At 39.8% G+C, this 11,553-nt stretch overlaps 1 protein-coding gene across 1 annotated transcript in view; it reads right to left on the bottom strand.

The window, feature by feature from the left end:
• Positions 1-11,553, bottom strand: part of LOC146463202 (fibronectin type III domain-containing protein-like) — a 35,262-nt gene that overhangs the window by 11,136 nt on the left and 12,573 nt on the right. The window contains exons 7-13 of the mRNA XM_085084755.1: positions 11,178-11,325; positions 8,616-8,746; positions 6,908-7,189; positions 4,718-5,005; positions 2,442-2,747; positions 1,633-1,703; positions 506-844 (exon numbers count right to left, since the gene is read on the bottom strand). Of these exons, the coding sequence (XP_084940881.1) occupies positions 506-844; positions 1,633-1,703; positions 2,442-2,747; positions 4,718-5,005; positions 6,908-7,189; positions 8,616-8,746; positions 11,178-11,325 (1,565 nt within the window). The remainder of the gene's footprint in view (positions 1-505; positions 845-1,632; positions 1,704-2,441; positions 2,748-4,717; positions 5,006-6,907; positions 7,190-8,615; positions 8,747-11,177; positions 11,326-11,553) is intronic.

The following is an 11,553-nucleotide window of genomic DNA, read 5'->3' as shown; positions in this document are numbered from 1 at the left end:
TGAAAATGGAACCCTTATTTAAACGTTCTATCCGATAAGAGTATGTAACGCCAAGAATAGGTGACACTATCCCTTTACGGTTGCGGAATAATCAGTAAGGTAGTTCTCCCTGTTCAATCATTACATTTTACCCTGTTGTACGTAATTCTGTACGACTTTGTGTTCATCTCTTCACCGCACAAGTGCACACCACAAAGATGAAAATAAGGTAATAAAGATGGCCACTTTTCCTCACTTTAAATTGCAGCTAGGAAGATCAGATTTCAGCATTCAGAAGGCGCAGTTCCAGAAAATATCCATACTCCCCCAATGGAAGGGTTTTTTTTAACACTCCTCCCTTCCCGCAAGAAATTCCAGTTCAGCTTCATTACTTTCCTTCTAAAATTTCTTTACTTCTAAGACCCCTTACTCCCTTCCATGGGGTGGGTATGGATTTTTTTTGTTACTGCACAATACAATGTACATCATTCTCAAAAATCTAGTTGTAAGTAATTGTGGGACTTACCCTGTAGCCATCCACACTTCCTCTCGTGACAGTAACAGGCTTCCAAGAGAGCTCAACACTGCGTGCTGTCACAGTGCCTACAGTGACATCCTCTGGTTTTCTCTCAGGTGGGTCTTGTCCAGAAAATGCCCTTACCAGGGGACTCTCAGGTCCCAAGCCTTCATCATTTCCAGCCTGGATCTTGAACTGGTATTCCTGATAATAACCAGCATCTGGTACATTGAATTTGCCAAGAGTAGGGTCACTAATCCTTACAGGCTCTGATAATGGCCCAGGTGCTTTCGCATACCACAGTCTGTAGTAAAGGTTGGGCGCATTCCACTCTACCAGTGGCATGGGCTGGGAAAACAAAAATGGCAAACAGCAACGTGAGAAAATGACCATAAGGAAAATTATCATTTGATGTGAAGTTCAAGTTTATCAATTTAACTTTACGTCTGCACATTTTACAGTTGACATCTGAACAACAAAAACAGTTTTCAAATTGTAATTACTGTAGCCTGGGACACTGTTGCGGTACATGAGAACATCAGCAGCCCACATCACAAGACATCCCAGGACTTGATCACTGATGTGCCGGTTTAAGTTGACTCAAGCTTAACTTTGCAGGCATGTCAGTGATTTTTTCAGATTGGCGGTATCTTGTAGGGATACCTGGTGCTGTACTTGGACTAAAATTGAACAAATTATTGTTGGCCAAACATGGAAATGTTGCAGGAAATGAGGTGGTACAAGAGGATCCAGGCTTTATATCTAAGAGTAAAAAGGTCTAAGTTGCACAAGAGCCTATATGTGGTTCACCCTGCTTATAACCCTGTTTCTGAAGCATGAAGCAACTGGGAGTACTGCTACTCTTGCTGGATGGGATGCTAGTCCATCGCAGGGTTACCCCCTGCAGTATGTCGGCGTTACCCATTTACACACCTGGGTGAAGAGAGACAATGTGGAGCAAAGTTTATTGTCTGAGGAAAACAACAGCAATAAAGAGACCAAACTAGCCTCAACTCAAGCAATGACCCCCTGATCTTTCGACTGTCCAATCAAAAGTCTGATGTACAAACCACTACACTAATGTGCTTCCAGATCTCCCAACCATTTTTTTTAAAGATCATCTTGGAGCTACTTACATCCCAAACAATATCAAGTTCCTCTGCCTTCCCTGGAACTCCTCTGAAGTTGTCTGGCCATTTATCTGGAACTGTTATCGGAATAATAGTAAGCAAAGAGAATCAGTACCGAAGAATAGTCTGTTGTTGTTGACAAACAATCAGGTACAAACAAAAACGGCTGGGACCTGAGATTACGCTTGTGTTAACCATCTTCCATCTTGGATCGATGCTCTTATTTGGACTGGAACTGATAGCATATGACTCTATTTTGGTCACCATTTTCAAACATCACCACTTTTGAAACCGTTTTCGAAAATCTCCGTTTTTATCAGCGTTTTAAGGTGTTTTAGGGTGCCTGTTTTTGGGAGAATCCAAAAACGGATTTGTGATCAAAGATCATTCGGATCATGGTGCATCAAAGGAATGAACAAATCCTTGTCCAGAGTGGATTTGGGAGAATCCAAAACAGATTTGTGATCTCAGCTCATTCGGACTAATTTTCATCGGTTCCTTAGATGCACCATGATCTGAATAATCTGAGATCACAAATCCGTTTTGGATTCCCCCCCCCCCCCCCCCCAAAAAAAAAAAAAAAAAACAACGCACCCTTAGTGTGGATGATAGGCGAAAATGTATCAGAAAGAATGCATTTTAATTCAAACAAATTGCATTAGTGTGGATGGGGTCTTAGTACTGAGCCCATTATGAAAGTTGTGAAGAATGGATTCAGTTATTGCCAGACACCAAGCTTTTGGCGAGAAGGCTGCCCTGGCGCCCTTTTTAATTTCCAAGCCTACTAACATGTATAAAAAATTATACCAACATACCTCCTTCTTCAGTTCGGCAGAGTGAAGTTGTAGGTAAACTGGCACGGCTTGGCCCAAACCGGTTCACAGCTCTAACGCGGAAATACAGCGTTGCCCAGCCAGTAAGATTGAGTGCAACTGATGTAGTATTGGAATTTGTGACATTTGCAATTAGTCGCCACACATCATTAGCATGATCCGACAATCGCTCGATGAGAAAATGTGTGATTGTTGCGTTGTTAGATGCACCGGTTACCCATTTGAGAGTTGTGCTACGATTTTTGCAGTCTGTAGATAACTCAAGATTTGTTGGAGGATATGGAGCCCCTAAACAAAAACGCAAGCCACTGAGTAATTCATATTTGTCTGATCGAATGATGAGTAAAGTTTTGCTCATCATCATTTTGCTCTTTTGTAAAGCAGTACTCAACAATAAGAAACACATTTTAACATCTTTATGACACCATAAAGTTGGAATGTAAATCATTGCCAATCAAAATGAATTTGTTTGTTTGATTGTTATCCTAATTTATTTGGTTATTTTTTGCAAACATCTAAAGTCTAATTTTCATTCCATCTTCATAATAAATGCAGTGTCATGAAGACGCCAAAAGGTTTTTTTTATCGTTGATCTTTGGTTGTAATTGAAATGATGAGCCAAAAAACATTGGGTTAAATACTGTAAAGCCATAACAACTATTTAATAATAATTTATAAATTGTTTTAATTAACAATCCAGCCTTTTTTTCCAGGCTTTTGTTTGATAACTGATAAGTTTCACAGTATTATGTATATGATAAGTAGATAACCTGCTCTGAGTCGGCTATAGGAACAGTACACATGTTTGTAGTGTATGCGTATCTTCCACGCACAGTTTAAATCAGCATAATAATATAATTTATAAGTTATGCGCTCTCAAAATATTCATTATTATTTTGTTCAGTGACAAATCAGCAATGCCAAAGTTGCAATCATGTCTGAATTTTAACTTGATATTTTCTCAGCCTGGTTACATGTACACTGTACATGTACATGTACCTTTCTTTGTACGCGGGATGCCCTGAGGGGCATACTGTGTCTAATAACGGGCTCCGTATCTTTTATATCGTGGTAGCCACAAATCTGCACATTTATTTATTCATTAAACTCTGCCCTCTCCTACTAAGGATGAATTGTTCTGATTGTCTTCAACAAAAGCAAGGCCAATCAAAATCAATTCTTGTCGCATCTATCGCGAGGGACGGGACCCACTCACCCCTACTTGTGTGACGTCAAAGCATCATTTGATTTATTCATTAATCTCGGATTAAATTTGTGTTGCCATATTGGTAACATGTTGTGGACTCAAGTCTGCCGTTTTCAAACGGAAAATTAAACATTTTGAAGGGGGAAATTGAAAGAATAACTTCTAAGAAGCACTCGACAGCTAAAACGGTGGAAATTGGGGAGTTCCTGGCGAAGGAATTGTGCTTTGTTTGACAGTTTTAGACCACGATGGGAGAATAAAAAGAGGTCATTGAGCAGCTTACGTTATCGTTATGGAATTTCCGAGATTTCCGGTGAAACCCTATCTCACGTAACACAAGGGAAACAACGTAACGCGATTGTCGTGACTCAAACTATTCCATTAGCAAGGATAGTTTTATAAATCTGCGAAGCATACAGTTGGCATAAATGCATCTCGCCTATATGCCAGTATAGGCATCTTGTTTCCCAAAAGTTTGCCCCACACTTCATGTACATGTACATGTAGTCGTCAGCATGAACTTCAGAAACAACCTTTTTCTGTTTGTGGGGACACTTGCAAGTCATGCAAAGAATGTGGGCATTAAGGACCTTAAGCAGAGGCGACGACGACACCATCGAAAAAGGGACTTAAAAATTGCCTTCGCATTTTCTGAATAAATCGCGATGATTTCTACTCATTTAGTTCCTGTAATGTGGCTGAACTACAGTGTATCCAGGAGCTAATGCCATAGGGGCGGCTTTAAAGTTCAAAAAGAGAATGGAAAATCAAATATAATGTGTTTAGGTTGAAACCCGCAGACTGTGGTCATTTCATGTCATTGCTTTGCAATGGACTACAGAGGAATGTACCACAGTTTATGAGTATGACACTTGTAAGTGTAGAGCCCCTGTTTTCAGGCTAATATAAATTATTGTTTTATTTTTTTTATTTTCTCACTGGCTCGTCGTTATCACTGCTTAAGCTCCCTATTGTCAAGAGGTGGCCATCTATATTTATCTAGTACACTGTAGCTTCCGTTGCAAACAAACAAATAAAATAATATTAGTACCTGCAATATCAATCGTAGCAGATGCAGAATCTTCCGATTTCTTTGGCTCAGGTGTATAAGCGAAACAAGTATAAACACCAGCGTCGTCAACTGTGATATCAATGATTGTCAGAACATTCTGTGATGCCAGCCACTGAAACTTCGAATTGTAGACAATCACAGCATCATCCCTTTTCCAGTAGTAGCCAAGTTCAAGTGTGGGATCCGCCGTTGCCTCACATCGTAGATCTACTCGAGTGCCCTCAACCACCTGCTGGTCTTGTGGTGCTATGGTGATCTGGGTCTTATCTGAATAGAAAGAATAGTCATCATTTCTTGAGGGCTATAGTCAACTCCCTTATTGCGGACACCCTTGGGACCGCAAGTAAGTGCCCTTAAAAGAAATAGTCTGTAATAATCGAAATTTATTTCAGTCAAACATCTGTACCCTGTCCGTGTTATCAGGTTGTCTGTAATAGCACACAAGGCGAGAGTTGACTGTATACAGCAGGGATATTGGGAAACCAGTCAAAAGCACATATATTGCTTGTTTATTATGTGGCTAAATGAAATTTAGGCTAAGGTAAATGCGGGACAATGCTGTCCCATGGACGTACTGTGTCGTCCGGGTGGTCATACTGGTTTCAGCAGGAGCTTTGTAGCTTTAAAGCTCTCACTTCATCTCAGTGTCCAGATCAATAATAATTATTATATGATTGCCCGTTGCATGTTTGGTGCTTAAGAATGTTTGGTCTCAAGCCACCCCCCCCCCCCTCCCTCCCTCCCCCCTTTTGGATAAGTAGAATTGTTGTGGGGCCATCTTCCTCGGGTTTCCACTGAATGTTCGGATTCAGCGTGACGGTACTTGGTGGATGGGTCCGCTCACAGGGTTGCTATGGATACTGTTGATGTGCAGCTGGTAGTTATGCAACTCTTAGGCACCTCCCCCTAATTACTAAAAATGCCACCAACCAACCAGATTATGCATGCCACAAATCAGTTTGTAAAACAGGCTACTCTTCCTTTAAGCCCTAACACTAAACCAATTTCTGCTTACGATATGACAGATGTACTTGATCCGCTGCTAATTTCTTACGACTATGTAATTAAACATGTATATTTACATAATCTAAAAAAAAAGAGCAAGGCTGATTTCACGGTCAAGGAAGTACATTTTCCAATATTTCGAAAGGCACGGCCTTTCTTCTTCAGGGTATGTTTGTGAAATCAACCTTGCTCTTTTTTTAGATTATTTGCTTTAAAATTTTTTGCTTATTAGATCCTTCACTACGGGATCCGTACTTTCATTTTGTCATGGTGGTCCTTGCAAACACAGTTTATCACTGGTTTATATTTACATAGTCCGTGATGGTTTTTGGACTTAAAATTCAAGGAGTATTCAAGCACTAAAAACTGAGTTTTCAAGGAGTATTCAAAGCAAGTTTACTTTGTCTTGTCCACTATGTTTCTAAAAGTTTTCATTGGTCAATAGCAACTTTAAAAAAGCTCCCCCAGATATAATGATTTTCTGGCCCCGATTTTGAAATCTGCACTCAATCCCTGAATTACTTTGATACAATCCTACATTATTCCCCGTCCGAATAAAACTTCAAGGAGTTTTCATAATTTTCAAGCACTTATAGCAAAAATTCTTCTTTTCAAGGGCTTTTTAAGTGCCCTTGAAATCTAAAATATTAAATTCCAGGGCTTTTCAAGGACTCCAAGGAGTAGCCAACCCTGATTTAGGTCACATACATGTATATTTGATGTTCAAACAGCTACTCCCTAGTGGTTCCATACAAAATGTGTGGAGAGAAATAAGAAGAATATGCGTTTTGATACTGGGGTTTGAAGGGTTAACTCAAGGGGTGTGTGGAAGAAGGCCCTAAGTGACCTTGATGTAAGGTCAAATTCTCCTTTTGTTTCACTAGTGAATACAAGGCAATTTGGAAGGAGAATCTAGTGCTCAGTTTCTCAGAAGTCACTTACATGTAGGGCTTTATTCCAGGCGTTAAGCACGCAGAAGTGGCTCGCCACAAGCTAAAATACCTTGACAAATTTTCAAGTGCTGTGAAAACTGCCTGTTGTGTATAATGTATTATAACTACTCTGTACTTTCTAAAACATTATTTTATGTTAACAAGGGGGGTGGTGGGGGTGGGCATCTGGTGAATAAAAGAGATTCAACATAAAAATGGCATAAATCCTTACCAAGGACTGTGGCTTCGGCTGTAGCTTCAGCAGTGGCCAAAAAGTTTGTGGCAGAACACTTATATTGACCAGCATCACGGCTACGCTGGACTTTACTGATAACCAAGGTGCCATCACTTTCCAAACGGTAAGGGGAGGTCATAATGATTTCAGTTCCATCCTTGAACCACCTGTATGAATTTGGTCTAGGTGCAGCGTCGGGATCACATTTCAAACGCCCTTCACTGTCTTGAAACAGGTAAAATGGCCCAAATCCTCTCTTTTCAAAAGACGGTGGCAAAGCTGTAAAACATTTTATAAAACAAGTTGTAAATTCAGTTTATCAGTCACTTCAGGAGCAAATCTAAAAACTGGATCACTTGGTAACGCAATTCCAGACCTTTGATTAGCTTAATAAGCGGCCTTTGTAACATGCCCAAGAAACAGCAGCCACTAATCATTGTCTGGTCATTATTTAATTTAATGACTTCTGGGCCCAGTTGTACAGAACTCAATTAAGGATGGTGCTTACTATTGTTAAGTACTGCGCACATGTTCTGCGCATCGCGATATACTCGGGTTTCCTATGGGTGGTGCCTACTAATACAGGAATATTTTTGCGCGGTTTAAAACTATACGGACAAAGCAGAACTTACCAAATGCCTTTTGTATCTCAAAAGAAAATTGGGGGTAACCATGCATTTTTCAGAGAAAATTAACCCTTTCCCGCCCAAGAGTGCCATATAGCACAAGACGCAATTATGAGCTCAGTATTTGGTCAATTTGTGTAAAATTTGCACAACCAAAAGATCGTTGAAAGATCTATAAATTGAAGGCATAAAATCATGCCCCTCTCCTATCTGAGACTTGATTTACCACCCCTCAAACTTTTGGATTTTTTTTCCTTCGTACGTTAAATGTCCAGTTGATACAATGTATCTTACAACAAGCAATGTACTGAGAGCTGTACATTAAGCAATAGTTTAGGGGGATACCCAGTATGTACAACGAATAGGAAAGTTTCCAATGTTTTTCTTCTTTCATTTTGGACTTTTCTCACTCTAATATGTGACCTCTTCCATCTCTGTTGGTGTGATTTATAGCACACCCCAGAAAATACTTTTTAAATGGTATACACTGTAAATGTATCACATGTGGTCTCCCAGTTCATAGTTAGCGATTTAGAAAAATTCGACATTTCCCTCGGGCGGGAAAGGGTTTAGCTTCAATTTAAGAAAAAATCCCATACATTGCTTTATGTTTTGGCGCTTTTTAGAGATATTGTTGCTTAATTATCTCTAAAAAATGCATGGCTACCCCCAATTTTCTTTTTGGATTCCAATGGGCCTTGTTAAGATCTACTTTTCCTGCATAGTCATAAACTGCACAAAAATACTTCGGTAATAGTAGGCACCGTCCTTAAGCTAATTCTGGGTTAACGTGAACTTTGGCTCTAGTTTAAAACAAATGTTTCCAAAAGATTTTTGCCCCTTAGTTTTAACGTAGACTTTTCTTTACCGTTGAAATTAGCTTTTAGAAACATTTTTAACAAGTGAGCGAAGAACCTCGGTTATCTTTTAATCATGGATTAGCCTTAATTGGCTTTTGAACAACCTGGCCCTGGAGCCAATTGAAAGTACTTTTATTAAAAAATTATGGAGACAAGATAGGAGAATTTGTTCTTTGACATCAGGGGTTTAAAGGGCTAAAAAAATAAATGAGTACTCACCTAAAACATGGACATAAGTGGAAGACACAATCATTCCATGAGTATTCTCAGCCACACATTGATAAATACCAGCCTCAGCCAATCTAACGACTTTGAAATGGAGCTTATTAACATCCCGTGTGACCTGTGTTCTGTACAAAGAAAACACACAAACGTATGTTCACCTGTAGTGTAAGTAAATTAATGGCTCTTTAATATTTAACTTTCATCCAACTCACTCATCTACATTCTAAATAAATGCATCATTACGCGGGATGCCCTGAGGGGGCATACCGTGTCTAAAACCCGGTTGATTTATTTTTTTATTTATTTTTTTTTCTTCGTCGTAGCCACAAATCGGTACATTAATTTATTCATTAAACTCTCCCCTCTCCTACTCGGGACGTATTTTTCTGATTGTCTTCAACAACAGCAGGCCAATCAACATCCCTCCTTGTCGCTTTAATTGCGAGGGAGGGGACCCACTCACCCCTACCTGTGTGACGTCAAAGTATCATTTGATACATTTATTAAAAATGGATTAAATTGTCGCGCCATATTGTTCACATGTTCTGGACTCAAGTGCGCCGTTTTCAAACGGAAATTTCACCATTTTGAAGCGGTGAATCGAAAGAATAACTTTTTAGACTGCAAGCAGTCCCTTTCTGGATAGTCGAGAGGTCGCGCGAAATAGCTGAGCGCGACAAAAAACTAGAGCGAACGAGCGGAAGGGGGCTTGGGGAGAGGCGGAAAAAAGGGGAAAGGAAAAGAAAGGGACTGCGCTCTTAGCTGTAACAGACGCGTTCAGGGTAACTCCGCCCACAATTCGTTAAACCCATTAAAAATCCAATTAAAAATGACAGCAAATAGATAACAACTCCGCATTGTTATTCAATGACCAGAACACCGGCCAAAACATTACTGATTAGGAGCGAAGGGGAATAATCGTCAAGCTTCTTTGAAAAGGCCAAAATTCGAGTTTTTCTTCAGGGCCCAGAGTAAAAGAAATCGACGACACAAACGCCCGAAGTATAATTAAGAGCGTGGCTCAAAACGACTAGAAAGCTGTTGTTATATCATTTTAAAGCATCCTGCGGTGAATTCTTCCGACAAAGCTTGTTCCGTGCTGATGCGAAAATTACATTGTACTTGTTGGCACAAATGTCTTTTTATAATTGTGGGATCTTCTTGAAGGCAACTGCTTTTAAACCAAGGTCTTTTGACTGCAACTGGTCTTGGAAAATACTGCGAAACGGAACAACAACCACAATCGAGGCCGTGTTGGCAAAGTCGAAGCTTTGATAAATAATGGATTTTCCAAAACCAGTGGGAAGAACGGCCATTGCATATTTTCCGAGAAAGCGCTTCTACTGCTAGCTTCTGTTCCTCTTTTAGAACTAAGCCGCAGAGTTGATCGCTTAAATTTACGAACACATCGCTGCTACTCTCTCTCACCGAAGCCATTTTCCTAGTGATCTGAAGTGTTGACATCACACGTGTGAAGAAGTTAATTACACATCAAACTTGTCTGACAGCAGCTATTGTTTATTGACCAATCGGAATTTTCCGTTGCTGGAGCGACGGGAAATTCGAACGCGTTTGTTACAGTTAAGAGCGCAGTCCCTTTCTTTCCCTTCTCTCCCCCAGTCTCTTCTCGTTTATTTCTCCTCGCTCCAGTCTCGCTGCGATATGAGCACACCATCTCGAAAGGGACTGCTTGCAGTCTAATAACTTATAAGAAGCACCCGTCATTTTAAAAGGTGGAAATTGGTGAGTTCCTGGCGAAGGAATCGTGCTTTGTTTGACAGTCTTAGACCACGACGCGAGACTAAAAAGAGGTCATTGAGAAGCTTACGTTATCGTAATGGAATTTCACAAATTTCCGCTGATAGTCTGAGTTGCGTAACACAAGGGAAACAACGTAACACGATCGTCGTGACTCAAACTATTCCATTAGCAAGGATATTTTTATCAATCGGCGAAGCATACAGTTGGAATAAATGAATCAGCCCCAGCATCACGCGTAATGCCAGTATAGCAGGCATCTTGTTCTACATGTAGCAAACATTGTGAGAACCAGGCATCTAAATGTTCTGTCGAGCATAAACATCTATAAAATAATGTCAAATTTAAGGCAGACTTTACACCTTGCCTCGATTTAATCAAAGGACATTGCTCTATAGCATCATCATTATCATCATCATCATCATCACCATCATCATCATCATCATCATCATCATCATCCTCGTCGTCATCATTGTCATCATCGCCATAATTATGTGTTACTCAGTCAGTTACAGAACATTGGGCCATCACCTTTGGCCTACATGAACGATACTCTGTACCTTCTTCTCCTTTCTTTACTGTCACTATGTAACTGTCAAGCACGTTTCTCAGTTCAAGTCTGGCAGTCCCCAGCAAACACAAATAATAATAATAATAATAATAATAATAATAATAATAATAATAATAATAATAATAATAATAATAATAATAATCATTATCATTATTATTATTATTATTATTATTATTATTATTATTAACTTGTAGAAGTCTAAAAGATGAGCATGTAAGTGAACTTACGTGTCTGCCAAAATTTCTTGTCCATCTCTGTACCACCGAAAAGTTGGCTCAGGGATAGCGAACACATCACAAGTTAACGTCCCATTTCCATATATATCAACGGTTTCCTTGCTTTTTGGAGGGCTCCCAGATGTCCATCTTGGAATGACTGAAAATTAGGATTAATATCAATATTATTGAGAGGATGTACAAGAAGAGGAAAAGAAAAAAGAAAAAGAAAACAAAAAAGTGCTCACACACTCACTTCATAGTGGATACAGTCTTCATTTAAAATGCCTGGTTAAGGACGGTGCCCCCTGGTCCTTTTGCTACTACTAATACGTTCTGCGCATCTTGGGATGGCTTAAGAAGCTTGGGTTTCCTATGGGCGCTTCAG

The sequence above is a fragment of the Pavona decussata genome, unplaced genomic scaffold (genome assembly GCF_977016875.1).
Source record: "Pavona decussata unplaced genomic scaffold, jaPavDecu1.1 SCAFFOLD_180, whole genome shotgun sequence".
Lineage (NCBI taxonomy): Eukaryota > Metazoa > Cnidaria > Anthozoa > Scleractinia > Agariciidae > Pavona > Pavona decussata.
The sequence above is the reverse complement of the archived record's forward strand: the minus strand, read 5'-3'. Positions and strand labels throughout refer to the sequence as shown.